The sequence below is a fragment of the Furipterus horrens genome, unplaced genomic scaffold (genome assembly GCF_987537825.1).
Source record: "Furipterus horrens unplaced genomic scaffold, mFurHor1.1.pri manual_scaffold_2, whole genome shotgun sequence".
NCBI lineage: Eukaryota > Metazoa > Chordata > Mammalia > Chiroptera > Furipteridae > Furipterus > Furipterus horrens.
This window is the reverse complement of record NW_028327172.1, coordinates 8,219,166-8,238,399: the sequence shown is the minus strand read 5'-3', so window position 1 is coordinate 8,238,399 and position 19,234 is coordinate 8,219,166. Positions and strand designations below refer to the sequence as shown.

Genomic DNA, 19,234 nt, shown 5'->3' with positions numbered 1-19,234 from the left:
GACCAGAGAGACACAGAAGCTGCATCCCTTGGTGCGGGCACCATGTCAAATACGCCGAATCCCAGAGGACGGGGGTGAGCAGGGGCCGGAGGACCAGCCCGCCTGCCATCGAGCCAAGTCTGCATGGGTGCAGATGTCCAGGAGTGCAGACACAATCGGACAGTCACAGATGCAGCGCTCACTCATGCAGACACCCAGAGGCGCCGCACCCCCAGCCTGGCTCGCACCAGACAGGCTACAGCAGTCACTGGAAGGAGGCTCTCCCTTCCCCCGGGAGGCCAGTAAGTGCTGTGACCGCCTGGTACCTCTCCGGGGCCTGTAGGCACCCACCCAGGTCCCCCCAAGTCCATGGGAGTGCCAACTCCACTTCCAATTTAACCTTGAATCTCAGCAGGAGGTGGGCCAAGGACCAGGACCCTATCTAATACCCAGGCCAGGCAGGGCCTTGAGGTGGTGGAAACCCATAGGGGGGCGCAGGCCCAGAGGGATAGGGAGGCTGAGGGGGGCCTGAGGGCTGGGGCTGGCCTGGGAAGCCCGGGAACTGGGGCTGCGTTGGGTAGGGAGGCTTTCCTCCTGTCGAGAGGTAGGAGGGCTGCTGAGGATAACCAGGACTGGGAGCCCGGCCCCCTGCCAAGGGGTACCCGGGGCCCGAGGCACCAGAGGGGGGCACAGGATAGCCAGGCCGGGGCGGCATGCTCCTCTGTGGGGACCAGGAGAAGCCCGCAGCGGCCCTGGGTCCCGGCTGGGCTGCTGGGTAAGGGGGGCCGTACGGCCCACCGTAGGGGAGGGACGGCTGGGACACCGCCGGGAAGGGGGCCGGCGGGAGCGGGCCTTGGGCAGTGGGGCCCGCGGGCAAACCCGGGGACGGGCTGTAGGGCAGAGGGTAGGGAGGCCCTCCTGCTGGGGCAGCCGGCAGCAGGGGTGCGGGTGGCTGCTCTTCAGCCACAGGGGGCGTCGCCTGGGGGGCTGGGCGAGGAGGGGGAGGCGGGCGGAGGGGGGCGGTGTCCGCGGCCGGCTCCTGGGAAGCTCTGGGCTTCCTCACCACATCCTGGAGCTTCTCTACACGAACTCTGCGCAGATGGGACAGCATCCTCATGGCGGAAAAGTTCTCCAGAAATGTTTCCAAGGGCACCTCGCCCTCCAGGAACTTCTCAGCCATGGCCTGGAAGACATAAGGTCAGGTGACAACAGCGGCCCGCTGGGAACAAAGCCACTCGTGGTCCCCCAGGTCAAGGACCAGCTGCAGCCCTCCCCCCTCGGCTGCCCCAGGCATTCCCTGCCCTCTCTGGCCCCCATCACTGCAGACACACACACTCGACTTTATTCTCTGTCTCCCTCACCAGCATGCCAGCTCCTGGAGGGCAGGGACTGCCTGTCACAGCCACCGCTGCGCCTGCCCCAGCACTGTGCCAGGCCCCCCGTGGCTACTGCACGTAAGTGCTGCACAAGTGACGAATGCAGGCTCCTCAGTCGCTGGTGCACGCCAGCTCGGGGGCTGGGAGGACCTGCCACCCAGAGCCCACAGCAGTGGAGACGCCGCCTGCCCACAGACACTGAAGGGACAGATGCTCAGAGGGAAGCAGACAGAGACCAGGCAGCCGCAGGTGAGCAGAGGGGCTGGGGAGCTGACCTCGGTCCTCAGGGGGACCTTGCTGCTCCGCCCTCCATCCGGGTCTGCCAGCTGCCCACGACCTTGCCCATGACCTTGCCATCAGCCACCCATGACTGCTTCAGCCAGGGAGACCGGGTTCCTGTTCTCTGCGTCCAAAAGGGCCTCCCCTGGGACAAAGGGTGTCACTCGTCTTTGCTGCCCACTCATGTGACCTTGTCTCACCCTTTGCTGACACCGGGGCTGACCCTGTCCCAGGAAGAGGGCGTGTGGATGACCGTCTTACCTCGGATTCTTCTTCAACTTTCATGCTTTCGATCTGCAGAAGGTCTAACAAGGTCCCTGGCTGCAGTGCTGAAGAAAATTTCTCTGCAACAGGGGTCAGAAAGGTCGACATTTCAAAAGTGCCTCTCGATTCAGTGATGGAAGCCACGGTTTCCGCCAAGGCTCCCAGAGTGTCCCGTGTGTGTGCTGAGGCCAACCCACCACCCTGGGGTGGCTCCCTTAGGTCACCTTCCTGAGCGAGGAGGAGCTCGACCCAGCCCAGCCCAGCCCTTCGCTAACCGGCCCCCTACCCCCAACCCTGTCCTGCCTCACAGGGCTACCGAGCTTCCTCACTGTCAAGGCCAGGACAGCCCCCGCCGCCACCACTGTCACAGATGGCAGGGCCCAGGACAGAGAGCTGGGACCAGCTCTGCGGAGGGCTGCGCTGAGCCGTGCGGGCAGCGGCAGCACAGGGCGTGGGCTCCCTGCGTGTGAACCCCAGCTGCACCCCTAGCTAGCTGTGCCACGCTGGCCACGTCCTGGGATCCCACTGAGCCTCCTTTTTCTCATCTATGAAGTGAGAGCAACAGCCAGACCTACCCTTCTATGGCTGGAGTGACAAAAATGTACACAAAGCGTTTGCACAGGGCTGGGACGTGGTGACCCTCAGTAACTGCTGGCCCTCTCCTGTCGTGGGGAAGGGAGAGGGCAACTATTCTTCCATGCTACGCTTTTTAAAGGTTTTAGTTATTTATTTTTAGAGAGAGGGGGAAGGAGGGAGAAAAAGAAGGAGAGAAACATCGATGTGCGAGAGAAACATCGATCGGTTGCCTCTCGCTCGCGCCCCAACCGTGGACCTAGCCCGTAGCCCAGGCACATGCCCTGATCAGAACAGAACCGGTGACCTATTGGTCTGCAGGGCGATGCCCAGCCCACAGAGCCACACTAGCCAGGGCCTTCCATGCTACTCCAGCAGCTCTCCCCAGTCCAACCTTGAACAGGACCCCGAGTTAACGGAGGAGCCCCCAGAGCACACTCCCGGGGCCCGGTCGCCCCTACCCAGCTTGGCCTTCTGCTCCTGGCACCGCTCTACAAGCTTCCGGAGCTCCTGGTACTTGTCCGAGAGGTTTGAGCGGCTGATCTCCAGGGGACCTTGGAACTCCAGGTTCCGCTCAGCCAGGCTCCGGTTGGTGGCCAGTGCCATCTCCCGTTCCAGCTGCAGGTCCTGGACCTAAAAGAACAGGACACTTGACCATGAGAACCACCACTGCCACTCACTGCATGGCAGGCTGACCCAGGGGTTTCTGGGACTCACTGCCCGCTGGTGGGGGGAGCCACAATACCGAGCCCTCAGGTAGTCCGACGGACCTGGGTGCAAAGCCTGAGCAAGCACTCTGACCAGGCATCCCACCAGATGCTAATGCAGCAGCCCATGTGGTGGAGACGTGGGGGACGGGCACTGAAGATTAGCGGCCTGCCCAAGGCCCCACCACGAGCTGTGCAGACCTCCAGGGAGGGGGGTGGACCAATTTCTAGGAGAAAGTCATAGGCTTTCTAGGAGGTAATGGACCAAAAGTCCCAACCACTTATCCACAAGATTCAGAGTCAAGAGACCTACTCTGAGGTAGACTAAGGTGGTCCAGGCCACAAGCCACATGTGCAGTGAGGCCCCAAAATAAAGTTACTCTGCGGGATGAGGAAGCCAGGGACAGACTGCGACATTGATTTAGGAGACCTGTCCTTGCCTCCAAAGCTACATGCGTGTCCTGCAGAGAAGTTGTACAGACAAGCTAACAGAGGGGCCCCTGAGAACTGGAGGGAAGTCCCCATGGCCAGAGGACTCCTGCCAACAAGTGACCTGTGACCACCTAAGGCCCTAATGCCAACCTTTGCACCTGAACGTGTCCCCTGAATGCACTCTCCAAGCCGAGCACTGCTTTGCCCTTCAGCCAGGTCCTGGCCACCAGCCACAGGAACCCTTTGGGGACCTGCTATGATCTGAAGCTCTGTCCATTTGCCAGGGAGTCACTTTACTGGGAGGAGGGTGAAGACTCAGACCCAGCCCCCCTGTGACAGCGGGGACAATACACCTATAGCACCATGTGGCACACCCAGTGGAGGGCTCAGGGCACAGCGGGCCAAGACCAGCTTCTCCGCCGCAGTCAGCACGTGATGAGCCGAGCCTGCCTGGCCTGCGCCCACCAGATGTGGGAGGCAGGGGCACCTTGGACGATGCCGTCCTAGGGCCTCAAGCCCTGCGCTCCAGGGCAGGCCTGGGGTCTGCTCTTCGTGGAAAGGGGGACACCACGCTGCCTTCCCTCCAAAGAGCCCAGCTGCCAGGGCCAAGCAAGGGCGGGCCCAGCCCTCGCCGCGGGTCTGCTTGCCATGGCACGTGCCCCCCCACGTGGGCAGTCTGCTTTGCTGCCACGATGCCACCTTGAGCCACTCGGCAAACACATTGGCTCAGGGAGGCTGACATTGGCAAGTGTCAATCTCATTTTTATTACCCATGAAAACTCTTTACTTCTGTGACTGGCACGGAGAGAGGGGCCTGAAGCCCTCTGCTCAGTGGCCCGTTGGGGGCCCCCAATTCTCCGTCCACAGCCTTTTCCCTGAGTCTGAGCCAAAAATCTCTGCTGTATCATTTCCCCTAAAGCACGTCCCCTCTCCCACTGCCTCCCCAAATCTTCCTCCACTGGGAGTTCACTCTGAAGCCCCCGCCATCCGTTTATAAGAGGTCCCCGAGAGCTCTCCCGCCCGGCCTCGCTCGACTCCCCCTGCTCACACTCCTCTGCAGGGACACAGGGCCCCCATCCTACTAGCTCCCTTCTCCCCAGCATCCACATCCGAACGACAGGAGCCCCTGCGTCTCCTCGCAGTCCCACCGTGACTCGGCTGCTGTTTTATAGCCTGTGGCAGGAGAAACCCGTCCTAGGGGCTGCGAAAGCCTAAGCATCCCGCCCTCCGCCGTTCCCTTTGATGACAGCAGCGCTTCTCCCCACAGAGAATTTACATCAGTGAGTCAGGCATGGCCGCCTGCTACAGAATTCAAGTTGCCGTCTGCTCAAGAGGTGGCTCCTGCTTTGATGGTCTGTGATTCTGCACTTCGCCACAGATTCCATCAGCCTGCCCAGCTTGGATGTCTATTATGGAAAGGTTTGTAATTATGTAATTATGTAATCATGTAATTACGTAAAGGTTTGCTTCTATGAAGTGCACACTTTAGAGCAGGCCTTGGAATCCCTGTTAACATGGTGCTCATGGCAGATTCAAGAAACACTTGGTGCCTAATATGTGACCAGCGGAGAGGGGATGACAGAGGCGCGAAGACCTGTGCTGCGCCCAGCACTGCGCCAGCTCAGGGCCAGGCCCTGGCAGAGCTCACGGCCCATGAACCATCTGAGTCCGCCCTGGAGTTTAACCAGGACGAGCCTTGCTCCTTGTCCTTGATGAATGCACTCAGGGTGGCGGGGTGTGCCGTATCAGGTCCCCACACCTGCCCTCACACCCTGCCTGACACTCGTCCTCTCCAGCCACAGCAAGGACTGCTCATTTGGGTAGAAGGACGGTGGGGGACACAGCGAGGGCAGGAGTGAGAACACCCCTAACAGAGAGGGATTTGCTCTGCAGAGGCGGAAGCAGGGAGAGGCTGGATGGGGTGGCTTCCTTTTTTTTTGGTGACCATACTGTGAATTCCTAGAGGAGTCACACCACACCTGTGCATCAGCAAAATAACGACATATTCCGAATGCCAATCAAATGAGCTTGGCGGACTCATGGCTGCGTCTCCCTGGCATCAAGGGCAGCCCGTGGTAGCTCCCAGAGCAGTGAACAGGCTGTGGCCACTCAAGGGGCGACTGTGCGTATGTCCAGCTCGGCGGCCACCTCCGGGGAGGGAGGGCGAACCCGTTATAAAGTGTGATGCTCTATACAGACAGAGGGTTCTTTTTATGCCCACGAGGACTGCGATCAGGGGCTGAGAGGACTGGGTGCCAGTCATGACAGGAAACAGGATCCATCAGATGAGCCCACGCCCCCACCTGAGACGGCACCTTGCGAGGATGTGGGGCCACAGGCCCCTGGCGGAGGGCAGCTACATGCCCTGGAAACCGCCTCCAGATTCAACCGGCGACAATAGTGCGGACCTCCTGGGGGGTGCAGGTTCACGAGAGGGCCCTGGACTCCCCAGCACTGCCCCCAGGTAACCGGGCTGACACCTCAGGGGCCTCTGGCTGGGTCCCCACCACAGGGAAGGCCACAGAAGAGGGAAATAAACTTGACTCAAACTCCGTAAGCACCTTGGTCCCACCCACGGGCCTTTCTTGGGCCCCGTGACAGCCGCCTCTACCTCAGGGGCCTCCTGGGCCAGCCGGTCAATGGCCTCCGGGTCGTTCTGCATGGCCTCCAGCTCCTGCAGGGTCTTGTCTTTCAGGGTCTCCATCTCGCCCTGTAAACACAGAAGAGTGCAGACTTAACGAAGAGACCCCTGAGGCCACGTGTACTGTCTATGAAAGACAAGTGAGTTTTCTGCAATGCTCCCACCTCAGGGGGCCGGGGTGGGGGGGTAGTGGCTCAAAGAGGGGTAAGGGTCCCATTCAGTGTGTTCCTGCCACCTTGCCTGCCCCTCTCCCCGGGGAGACCGAGGGGCTGCTCCTTCCACCCAAACCTTGGGCAGCAGGACATGGGCAAGCACTCGGCAGCCAGAGGGAAAACACAGATGAAGCCCCCCAAGGAGCCGGCGGAAAGGCCGGAGGAGAGAGCCAGGCTGCCAGCGACAGAGGAGAAACTGGCCCAAGGCGGCCTGCGTGCCCAGCAGACAGCACCACTCCGAGAGGCGCCCCTTTCCGTGTGAACCAGACACAAACCCCTGCGCAAGCGCGGGCCGGCGGGCTTCAGCGTCACAGGCTCCAACGCCGCTGCCGGTTCTCTGTAGGGGACTGACAGCCCTGGGTCCCCTCCGGGGTTCCCTGCCACTGCCGGCCTCCCCACATGCCGCAAAACTTGACTGGCACGTTCGCATCCTCGTCCTCATCACAACAGGAAGAAAAAAAAAAATTCCCCAAATTGGCTTCTAAGGCCACCAGGAGGAAAAGAAACTGGCTGACCTGGACAGAATGTCGGCTGGGACGGAAGTCCTCGCCCTCTGTCGTTCCGCCCAGAGGGACGCGGACAGACCGTCTGCACGACCCGGGGGACAGCCAGAGCCCAGGGACCAAGAAGGGAAAGCACAAACGCACAGAGACATGCCCAGGATGCGCTTCCTTTCCATTGACAGGGTCCTGCGTTTCTCCGCGTTTATCTTTTCTAGATAGGCGTTTATAGCCTTACTGTTGGTCTTCTCGTTACAGAGGTAGTGAGTTTTCCGAAGATTCAGACACGATGGGAAACCTGAAGCCCCCTGTACTCCCACACCAGCGCTGGCCTCCACGGAGTCCCCACCAACCCCATGGCCAACGAGCTGTTTCGGAAACAGGGACCAAAGCTATAGCCAGAAGCAGCCTCCTCTGGGCATCAGTTCCCCCATCTGTAATAGAAAGGGAAGCGTCTCCTAGGGTCATGGGAGTTGAAAACAGGAATGATAAATACTGACCGCACCCCCCCCCCCCCCCCGTTGCCCAGGAAAGCCTTGCTTTACCCCTCCCCTCCCAGTGCAGCTATTACTGGTGCCCCTTTCCAAGCTCAGAAATGTCCCAGTTTAGACAAATCACAGGCAGACCTCAGAGACAGTGCAGGGTTGGTTCCAGGACACCGCGATGAAGTGTCTGTCACAATAATGTGAGTCTAAATCTTTCTGCTGGTGGAGGGGCTTGCCTTCAATTTGTAAATAACCCAACACCTCTGAAACGCAGTGAAACAGGTCCAGCTGTATACGGCCATCTTACGGATAAAGAGCTACCTGAATAGGGCCGCCACCACACCTGTGACCCACTGAAGGTCCAGTGGAGCCCCCAGCCTTGCAGGGAAGCAATGCCAGGCGTTGGTGTGCACCTGAGCCCCACCTGCAGGGCAAGCCGGCAATGCAGAGTCCCTCCAGGAAAGGCACGTGCAGCCGACCCAGGCCCCGATTCTGAGGAAGCCGGGAGATGGCTCCTTGCTAGCTGCGTGACAAGGGAGGCCGCCGGACACTGAGCACCGAAGTATGAGTTTTACAATGACTGTGCTGTCCCCCCTTGTCCTGTGAGGTGGCAACTGTCCCCCTTGCAGATGACAGAGTCAAAATTCAAACCTGCACTCTGTCTGCACCCCCCCCCCCCACCCCCCGCTCCTCCCGCTGGGGCAGGGCACAGAAGACTGCCCAGGCCCCGGGAAGGAGCGGGACAAGCAGGGCAGCATTCTGACCAATGTCGGGAGCCTGGGGTCAGTCACACAGACCAAGTCTGAGCCCCGGGCCCGGCCCTTACCAGCTACAGGACCTCGCCCAAGATGGGTCAGTGCGAATCAGTGAGATACGGTAGGCGGAGCTGGGTTAGTGTGAGGACTGAACTAGAACGGATGCCAGGAAGAGGCTCCATCACCCCAGAACTCACTTATTCCTAAGGCCTCAGGGTGGCCCGGCCCCACTCCACCCAGGGAGGGACCTGCCACTGGACAGGGCACTGAAGGGACGTGGTTCTGCAGACGTCCGTAGTGCTGGCTCCGCTCCAGGCATGGCTGTTCTCCCAGGTGCGGCACTAAGGCACGGGACGGCTAAGCGACACGGCTGGTGATGGCGGCGGGGGTCACACCCAGGCCGTCTCGCTCCAGAGTGTATTCTCCCAGCCTCTAGGCCAGTGGTTCTCAAAGCGTGTTCCCGGGAACTCTGGGGTGGTCTCCAAGACCCTTTCAGGCTGGCCATGGGGTCTGAATGACTTTCATAATCCAAGACATTACTCTTCTTTCTACTCTCTTTTTCGCATGAGTATACAGTGGAGTTTTCAGAGGGTGCCTGGCACGTGATCACATCATCATTCTGGCAGCCAATGTGTGTGCTTACAAGTTACGTTTTAAACCTTCCTCCCTTTTAATTTCTAATGCAGTAACTATTGACAGTTAAAACCCCACATCAATGAAAACTCTGGGATCTTCTTACGTTAGGAGCAAAAGGTGTCCTGGGACCAGCAGCTGCGGTCCGCTGCCGAGGCTGTGCTGCCTGGTGTGGCAGCTGCTGCGCCCGACACCTCCCTGGGGAGGGGTTGAGGGGGACGCTGCGGCTCTGCCCAGGGCTCTCCTGTGGGTGCGTGGACACCTGCGGTCTTCTGTCAGCACTCCTTCCAGGCCAGGTCGCCCGCTGCGCCAGCGCTCTGCCCACGTCATCTCACTGAATGTTGCACGTGCCCAACGTCACACAGCGGGGCAGTGGCAGTGCCCTCACCAGTGGGGGGCTGGGGGGGGTTACCACCATGTGCATCAGATTCACCCGGAGTCCTTGCTAAAAGCCAGAGTCTAAGACCTCCAGGCCTACAACTTTAGAATCTCCAGGGTTTTTTTAAAATACATTTATTAATTTTTTTAAGAGAGAAGGGGAGAGAAAAACATTGATGTGAGAGAGAAATATCGACTGTCTGCCTCCTATATGCGCCCCCCCTGTGCACCCCCACCAGGGGTTGAACCCACAGCCCAGGTGTGTGCCCTGACTGGGAATAAAACCCCAACCTTTTGGTGTACAGGAAGACGCGCCAACCGGGCCACACGAGCCAGGGCTCCAGGGGGAATGGAGTTATTTTAATGAAGCTGCCCGGGTCAAACTAGCTTTGCATTTGTGATCTTACTTTCCTCCTGCACCCGAGGGAACTCGAGTGTCCCTGCCTCATCTGGCGGGCGAGGCCTCCTTTGACAGAGGCAAAACAAGGAGGGGAGCGGGGGGGGGGGGGGGGGGAGGCAGGACCCCGAGTGCACGCCCTGCAGTGCCTCCGGTTTGGCTTGTGCGGGTGACCCCGGCAGGCACCGGGGGCTTCCCTGAGAGGTGACACTGACGAGGACCCCGCCTACCGCCAACCGGCTCGCTCTCACCAGCCGCTTTTTTCCCCAGAAAAGGATACGTTTTTATTAAAGTTACCAAAATAAAACCTCTGTAAAACATTCAAGTATGTCACAGCATCCTGAATTGTTTTCCGGCCGGGGCTGACAAAAGGGTGCTATTGATACTTCTGTGGATCTAGTGTGCACGTCCACCCTTCCTGAACTTGTAGTGAACGTGGGGTTTGGTGGCTGAGTCTGTGAAAGCAAAGTTCCCAAGCCCCATCCACTAGGCTTGAAAGTCCCAGGTGGCCCAAAGGGGGGGGCCTGATGTTGCTAAAATTCCTGTGAGGCTGCTGCTGCTGCTTTCAAAAGGGACAGAGACAGCAGCAGCAGAAGGGGTGTAACTTGTCACCAAATCTTGGTAATAAGTGACTATAAATACAGGGTGGGTTGATAGTGGTAATACCAGTAAATAAAAATGCAAGGATAAACTGTTTCACATACTCACAGTCGTCCGCTTACGTCTGCCCCACCCTGTGTTAAGCGAGAAAGGAAACTTTCCTCTGTTAAATAAAGAACGGTAGCCAATCAAGAAGTTAATGAGCAAGTGAGCGCCCCAGATCATTCGGGGTGCACTAAAGTGTGCAGCCCCCTTAGATCCAGTCCCCTCCAACCACCACCCAAAGGATAATCTCTCTGGAATCTAACGCACCACCCCCGGGCTCTGTTTGATGCCCTTGAACTCCAGGTGGCAAGAGTCCTATAACATTCACCTGCTGATCTGAAGAGTCACATGGTCTTTCAGACAGGGAGAAGTCTCCCCAAAGTGGGCGATGCCCGAAACGTACTGCTCTCCTAATTAGGCCACCCTCTGCCTGGCCTCAGGCCCCCCGGACGTGGTCCTTCTCTGGGGAGGAGGATTCCATTCTGTGTGGGAAGTGCGACCTCCCGGCTCCAGGGGTGTGGAACCCGGGAGATGAAAGGGACAGGAGGTTCTGGCTCCTGTCTGCGATGATCTCTGGCGCCCCCCGACTGGGAAAGACCCCCAAATTCAGAAAAGAGCCAGCTCAGCCCCACAGTCATCAAAAGGCTCTGCCCCGCGTCCTTTCCCCTTCGCTGAGGGCCACGTGCACTTTCAGGGCCTCGTGACTTCAGGTGGGAAACACGTCCATTTCACCAGACCTCCCGCGGTCTGCCTGCAGGCTCTGGTGTCCATGACACCACAGGAAGGGGCCCCAGCCCACGCAGCTGGTTCTCAATTGAGACGCAGTTGGCCACAGTGGGATGTGGGCTATAGCACTTCCTTCTAATTCCACTCTCTCTGCTTTCTCGTTTGACATCCCGCCCAAGTCCACTGTTAAGGCAGAGTGGCACGCAGCGTCCCTGTGGTGACAAAGGAGGGGACACCATCCTGGCCTGCTGTTCCTTCCACCAGACTCCACCACCCAGGCGCCTCGGCTCACACCGCCTCACAAGGCCCTGCTGGCAGAGGGGCAAGCAGGGTCCCACCCCCACAGGTGCCAGCATTCTCTTCTTGGGGCCCCTTTCGCTACCTATAATGTGGGTAAACATGCCGGAATGTCACAGGGATCCTTTCTTCTGACATCAAGGCCCTTTGCAAACTCTCCCTTCAAGTTACATCAGTGATTTCCAACCTCTGCCATTGTATGGCACGCAGAAACCAATTACTAACGTTCTGCAGCACACCAAAAAACACGTTTGCCGTTCTGACCAAAAAACAGGTATAATTTTGGTTCATTCACACCAGATGGCCACTGCTGTGATGGCTGTTGTCCTTTTTTTTTTTTTTTTCAGTTTCAGACTCTAAGGGGAAAAGAGGTCAGTGCGCCTGACTCAACAGCCAGGTGTTGCATTGTAAAGATTCTTGCAGCGCACGGCTGAAATCGCTGTCTTACACAATCACTCTGGTAAGCAGAGCGAACACGAGGCTTAATTGCCCCTATTTCAGGGATGAAAGGAAGCCCAGAAAGAATCAGCGAAAGTACTGCCGAAGGCCTGACAAGCCGTTTGGTAATTAAATTGCACAAGCACCCTTGCCCACCTGCTCCCTCGCACCTCAGTTCCTCACGGGGGAGTCAGGAGATGAGCTGCAGGTGCCAAGATTACAGGTGTGAAAGCACCAGGCCCCTGGGCCCAGCCACCTCCCCTCCCCTGGCCCCACGACAGCATCTCAAACCCCGGCAGGCAAATGCCTGTCTTGTGAGCACCACCAGGCCCTGGAAGCTACCGGTGCCTTTCTTCCAGAAATCCCAGCCAGTGAGGCAGAAAGCGGCAAACGCTTCTCTGGGTCCTTAGTTTGGAAAATGAGGAAAGAACAAGACAATATGTTGCCCAAGGTCCCTGCGGCCTGGGCACCTGGTATGGGCAGTGTTCTGCCTCCCAGTCACCTAACGTAGCAGAAAAATCAAAACCAATGCTACTCAGCAGGGCCACAACCACCAGGGAGGTCACGGTGCAGAGAACTGGGGGGTTACTGAGCAGCTATCTGGGGACCCAGAGGCCATGAGCTTTGGTGTCTGGAGGGCCTGACAAGCCCAATTACCTCACCCCCCTCGGCACCCAGGCCTGACCAGGAATCCGCCCCCCCCCCCCTTACTAAGGTGCCCAGGAGATGCTGGGTACTGGGGGTCAGGGGGCAGTGTCTGGAGTCTGCTATTTGGAAGGAGGGGACAGGAAAGAAGAGCGAGGTGAGAAGAGGGAAAGGGAAGGAAAGGGGTCACCTTTGTATTCCCCACAGCACAGAGAGCTCCTAGCAATGTCTGCAGAGGGGACAGAGCCATCGGTCAGCTGACGCACGAGTCGTCCAGGACGTGGGGACATGAGAACAGGCCTTCTTCCTCTCGCCACGTCTCACTCCTCTGTGTGCTTTAACTGAGTAAACATTTATTGTGTATTCACTACTACATGCCAAGGACCATACAAGAACCCAAAGAAAGGAAGAATAAACAGGGACAGAGGGGTGTAAGTAAGTATTTACTGAGTTCTTACTACATGCCAGGCATAATCTTAAAATGTAAAAGCTGGTGCTAATTTTCCAGGAACTCAGTGTGGTCTTAAAAAGCAAAACAGTTCACAGTGAGAGGGACCGTGACAGTGACCAATGGAGCATGGAAAGTGGCCAGCTGAGGGGTGGGGTGTGTGAGGAGCCCCCAAGGCCTCACGGAAGGGGTTGCTCCTACTGGGACAGGAGCCCAAGGGTTGAGGACAGATGACAGCAGGGTCCCCGTGGGAGCCACAGCAGGTCCGCACGGCCAGGAGGCGGGAGGACGAGGCTGATGAGGACAGCAGGTGGCTGCAGAGTGTTCGCAGGTACAGCGAAGACAGCAGCTCTTTGGGGGGCAAACGGAGACCAGGGGGGAACAAGGTGGAAAGGCAGGCCAAGGGCTAACCTGTGTTCCCTCCATCACGAGGAGAAAACGTCATTTAATCCTTGATAACAAGCCGTGAGAGGGAGAAAAAAGCCTCCTTTTCTTTCTCTTTCTTTTTCCCATTTTCTTTTGTTTGGTCTCCTCTGCAGCTCTGGCATCCACCAGAGATCACAGAAGTCACAAACGCTGCACCTCCAAGGACGAGGCAGGTGCGTCAGAGGCCAAGCCTCTGGGCGGGGAGTGTGTCGCCCCCCGGAAAGTGGGAGGCTCCAGCCCAGCTCACGCACCTCCTGCAGGTAGGAGGGCAGGTCTCCAAAGGAAGCTAGGAATCTAGATCCATGTGCCATCTCCCCATTTTTCAATTTCAGTAGCCAACTCAAAGTTCTCAAAAACTGAGAGGACTGTGGTTTAAACCAAAAATCAACACGCCCTGCAAGAGCGACAGCTGCCAGGAGCATGGATTCCACAGAAAGGAGGGAGGACCGAGGGGCCAGGTGACACATCACAGGAGTCCTGCACTCCACAGGTGCTGCCCCCAGGCCTTTGCAATCCACACACTACCAGACAAGGCTTCTGGCCGCTGGCCCTGCTGCTGGCAGCCCTCAGTCTCAACTTCTTTCCATTACTTTGTATCTTGACTGAATCAATCTCATATGCCTTGAACACCGAGAACATGATCAAGCGGAAGATATGAGGCTCAAAGGAGATTACACTGCACCCTAGTGGATTCAGGCCAGAGGCAGTATCCTTTCCTGCCCTGGAGTTGGGCGGGGGAGGGGCCGCAGAATGTCTACGTGTTGAGGTGATGCTGGCGAGGGCTCAAACGCAGGGCAGCCTTCCAGATCTGTCCTTAATAGGGGGGAAAAGCAACGTATTGATGGACTGATCTTGCTCAATGAGGATCTTTGCCAGGATTGTTCAGCTCAAAAACAAACAGCTTCAACTGATAGCAGATCCTTTAGAGAGTAAACTCAGAGTGGGGAAAAAAGTAAAAACAGGAAGGAAAATACAGCATTTTCTAAGCACAAGGTGCTCAGATCAGAGTAAGGCACACCAGTCCTAGAGAGGCTTGTGGTGCCCCCCGCCTGAATACAGTTAAAACCCGCTCTGCCCTCCACAGAATGAAGAAGGAAAAAGAACAGGGTTGGGGAACAGATGCTCTGACTTTGCACTTGGGCTCCACGGCTGTTTAGCTGTGTGGCCTTGATCAAGTCCCTTAGCCTCAGCTTCCTTCTCTAGAAAATGGGCGCTCTGATGATAATGCCTCAGATGGGCAGGGCTGTGCAGGCCCCCCAGCACTGAACAAATATTAGTTATTCTGCTTCTTGCGTGTAATCTTAGGGGCGACTCCAGACGGCCCTGGGGCTCAATATTGACTCAAGCAAAGGACTGCTATGAAGGAATCATGAGGCAGAGCTGTCACTGGGCAGGGCTGCGGCTTTCCCTGGCTCTGATCCCCTCTCGCTATTACCAGACATCTCCCTGCCAGCTATTTCCCAGCTTGAAATCACCCTGCAAGGAGAGTTAGAAAGGCCTTGGGGTTTCTTGTAAATTTCCCACATCCACGTATGGTAGGAAGGAAGTCGTTACCATAGTAACCTACACAGCTCACCCCCAGAGCCGTATCCAAACCTGGCCCCCTCCCAACTCCTCGCGTCAGGAATACCTGCGGGTGCCAGAGTAAAACTTCCTAATCCTGCTTCTTAATGAGAAGATATTTGTTGATCCAATCTATCTTTCTTTTTCCACAATGATTCCAGCCACGCAGCCAAGTGTCAGACTGGTGAGTCACCTGACTTCACACTGGTGAGTCTCCCCTGGCCCAAAACACCATCGAATACGCCCGCCCTGCAGTTCTGAAAGGCTGGCATGGAAGCCCCAGAAGGGAGGCCTCTTCAGCGTTCAGTCTTGCAGAGGAATTTCTGGAGTTGGGGTTGGGGATCCCTCCCATCCCCCATGCTGAATCATTAAGACAGCATGAAAGGTAGTGAAAAGACTTAAGGGCTTTAGAGCCAAACAGTCCTGGATTTCCATCCCGGAGTGGCCTTTTACTAGCTACTTAACCTTGGGCAAATTACTCAGCCTTCCTGCCCTGGCCAGGCGGCTTGGTTGGCTGGAGTGTCACCCCGTACACCAACAGGAGGCATACCGGGGGCCACCAATAGATGTTCTCTCTCACATCGGCATTTTTTTCTCTCTCTCCCCACTTCCTCTCTCTCTCTAATTGATAAGCGTACCCTCAGGTGATGATTTTTTAAAAATTATTCAGCCTTTCTTCTTCTGTTTCTCATTGGCAGAATGGTGCCCCTCCCACCATCATCGGGTGGCTCCAAGGATTTAGTGAGACTTAAACGAGCGCCCCGGGAGGTGCAGGAAAAAGCACTGCGCAGGTGCGAGGTGGCGTTAATTCACAGGCACCCCCACCTCTCCCACCTCACTGAGTAAAATACTGCCTGGCAGCCTTTCCAGGCACCCCGCTGGGAGGGTGCAGAAGCGCAGCTCCCGGAGGAAAGCAAAGGGTGCGACTTTCTGAAACAGGCTCCAAACGAATCTGAACGAAGGTCCTCCAATGCAAGCGTGCCCTTACATCTGTGGGGCAGTGCGCAATCTCTCAGGGCAGGGCTTCCGAAGGAAACTCATCCGCACATCAATATTGACATAACCGACAGGATGCTCCCGGTGCCCACTGAGTAACTCCAGCTGACCCCTCTCTTCCCAGAGGCAGGCCCCCCAGTGAGAAGGCTCAGGAGTGATGAGCCCAATTACCATGCCAAGTGTGTGGTGGGGGGGCACTCTCATCCCCTGGTTTTCCCCCACCTCCGTTTCCATCAGGACCCTCACTTCCAACCCTCCATCCTGGCCATCTCCGAGGCACAGGCCCCCCGACCTCTGGTGGCCGATCACCAGCTTTTATCTAGTCGCTCTTCCAAAGTGTCTTCAGTGCCTCCATCCCTGTCCTTCAGCAAACTCCAAACGAGTCTTCCCACCTCCAGCGTCTCCTCCTTACAACCGTCAGGATTAATTTTTTTTCAACACTTCTCCCCACTCCCTCTGCCGTCCCTAAAGCTAGGCCCCGCCCCCTCCCGCCTCCCCTGACCGCCCACCTATGCCTCCAGCGGCAGCTGTCGGGACATAGTGCCAGGACACGCCACCTCCAGGCTCTTTTCCTACGTGGTGTAACCACTCCTGTTGTTTTTCTAAACCGTTTCAACTTTTTTTTTTTTTAAGAGAGCGAGAGAGACATCCATGTGAGAGAGACTGGGTGCCTCCTGTACATGCTACGACCGCAGATCAAACCTGCAGCCTAGGCGTGTGCCCTGACCGGGGATCAAACCCACAATCTAGTATATGCCCTAAATGGGAACTGAACCTGCAACCTTTCTGGTGTGTGAGACAGCGCGCCAACCAACTGAGCCATCTGGCCAGGGCTTAGCTTTTTTTTTTTTAAAGGGAATATTTTTGTGTGTTTTTTTCGAACACTACCCATTACCCCAAAACCCTCAGTGCACAGAACAAATCAGAGGCCATTCTCTGGGCAAAGGGGTAGAGGGAGAGCCCTATCCCGCCTAAGCCTCAAGAGGGACCCCCACCAGGTGCTCTACCAGATGTGGTTTGAAAACCAGTGTCCTAACGCCTCACCTCTGCTCATCCCAACCCTGCTGGGCTGGCCACTGCCCACGCCCCCTCCTCTACTCCCTTTCAGCTGTGACATCTCACCCACCCCCAGGGCAGAGTGGGGAAATGCTACCTGGTGCTTACAGAGCGGGGCTGGGGCCGGAGGAAGTCCCGGGAGAAGGAGCAGGCGAAGGGGCACCGGCACAGAGGAGCCGGCACCCGAAGGATGAGCAGGCGCGTCAGGGCGCAGAAAGTGCCGGCAAGAGGCTGCGGGCAGAGGCGGGCGGCACAGCTGGGGACAGCCTCCCCGAGGGCCGGGGGGGCACCGGGCTCCACCACCTACCCCTGCTCCCCTCTCCGAGCCTCACCAGTGAAACAGCAGAGATGCCAGTGACCAGGGCTCACGTGTACAGCGCTTACCATGCACAGAGCACTGTCCTAGGCGCCCTGCACCCCGCACCTTGCGTGACCCTCATGACGGGCCGTCGCCACTGTGTATGCCGTGGTGTTCCTCATTTGACAGACGAGAAAACTGGGCCAAAGGGAAGTCGTAGAGCCTGTCTGGTGTTAGGGCCCACATCCACGCTGCACTGCGTCGCCTCTCAGTCACGTCCATGTCCATGAAACACAGTGCCCAGCTCTGAGTACAAACTTAATCAACGGTCGTTACAACTCCTATCGCTCAACTAAACTCCTCAAGTCCAGGGCGTCTTGATGTTCAGAACCCAGAATACATTCCCTCACTTATTGCGGGTATTACATTCTAGACCCTCCCGCGAAGTAGGAACCTTCCATTTATTCTACACTCTTAAACCTACATAACTTTAACAACATACGTATACGGTACCGCAAAATCCCGCGATATAGTGAAAAATCCACAATACATAATTAAATATAATATTTTTAAATCCTGCGATCCAGTGAGGCCGCGGTAAGTGAACAGCGATATAGAGAGGGACTGCTGTCACTCAACAAAGCTAGCGTGGCACCTGTTCTCCTTTACCATCCCTCAGGATGAGGCCAAACTCCTGGGCCAGGCGCACAGGGCCTGGGGCCCTGGGTCTCGCAGTGGCTGGGGGAGCAGCACCTCCTCCCACCTCGGCCCTGAGGGGAAGCCCCACGATCGGAGACTCAGAGCCTGGGAAGCAGACAGCCCTGCGCTTTCAGTCACCACTTGCTGGGGAGCTGGGGCAGTTACTGACTCTCTCCACACTGTGGCTTCTTCCATAGGGCAGGTTTCTGCAGGCGTGAAGTGAACGGTCATGGTCTGCACCGCCGGGGCTGAGCTCAGGCACTCAGCGCATCCCTACCTCTGCAGCCCAAGCACTTCCCCTGTGAACGCTGAAGAGGAAGAACTTAAGACTCCTCCAGGGATGGCATCAGTCAACAGAGCAGCAGAACTCCAGTGGCTGGATGTAACTCAGATCAATAGCATTCAGCTTCAGGCAATACAGTGGCCGGGAAACAGGTTATTTAATAAGGAGCCCGTTCTTGAAACCCAGCCACCTGGCAAAGCCTCTTCCTTCCCCGGCCTATGGCTCTGACTTGAAAAGAAAACCATCCAAAGCTGCTTCACACCAAACTTCTATTTGTTTCTCCTTTGTCCCAACTGTTCGGATGACCTGGGAGGATCTCCGCCTGCTGTTGCCAGGCCTCCATCCCCACACCACACTTCCTAATCTGCACAGAGCAAGCTGAGCTGGCAGGCTCAACCTTCCCTCTAGGAAGGATCAAGATTAAGGTCAAGGCAAAAGCACACTCAGGACAAATATCTAAGAGTCTGTATGGAATCATCAAGGTGTATCTTCTCAAAGTCCAAGGTGGTGAGACTCACTGATCTGCGGTCATCCCAGGCCGGCATAAGGCGTATTGTACCCTACCCCTGCCGGTGATGTCTGAGCCTAAAAACTTCTGGGTCCACCAGAGGCAACCAGCTGTGTTCAGGGCGGTAGCGTGGCCAGAGAACAAGAAGGCAGGCCAGAGGCTCCTGATTCCGCTCCCGACTCAGGCAGGACCCCGCGAAGGCCAGCATCTAACAGGCAAAAGGTGGGAGCACCAGAGGCTGCACTGAGCTCTGGACTCATTTTCGTCCTCGTGCAGAACGTCTGCTCTGAGCCAGTCTCTCCAGCGCTGCCCTCCTGATCCCGACAGGCCCAGCCCTCTCCCACACCCCAGTAATCGCTAGGGAACAGTTACCGGGAGCTATCACATCCCTGCTTGGAACCTTCCATGGCTCCCCAGGGCTTTGGTATTACATTCAAAATCTCGTGCTCCTTGGCCTAGACAACGAGGCCCCGCATCAGCTGACCTCAAGCGTCCCTGTTCAGCTAGATCTCCCTCCACTCCCCCGGGGGATGCTCACCCCACCCCAGCTCTCTCTGTTCTACCCACTATTCCCAGAACAAGCAACAGGCTTTCA

General features: G+C 57.1%; 1 protein-coding gene across 3 annotated transcripts in view; it reads right to left on the bottom strand.

The window, feature by feature from the left end:
* Positions 1 to 202: 202 nt before the first annotated feature.
* Positions 203 to 19,234, bottom strand: part of VPS37C (VPS37C subunit of ESCRT-I) — a 35,268-nt gene continuing 16,236 nt past the window's right edge. For 2 of the 3 annotated variants that reach the window (XM_090260750.1, XM_090260743.1), the window contains 4 exons: positions 6,222 to 6,320; positions 2,933 to 3,104; positions 1,896 to 1,978; positions 203 to 1,162 (listed from right to left, as the gene is read on the bottom strand). In XM_090260750.1, coding sequence (XP_090116876.1) covers positions 422 to 1,162; positions 1,896 to 1,978; positions 2,933 to 3,104; positions 6,222 to 6,314 — 1,089 coding nt within the window. In that variant the 5' untranslated portion in view covers positions 6,315 to 6,320 and the 3' untranslated portion in view covers positions 203 to 421. Of the gene's footprint in view, positions 1,163 to 1,895; positions 1,979 to 2,932; positions 3,105 to 6,221; positions 6,321 to 6,738; positions 6,880 to 19,234 lie in introns of those variants that run through there. The other variant, XM_090260757.1, reaches the window with a different exon arrangement.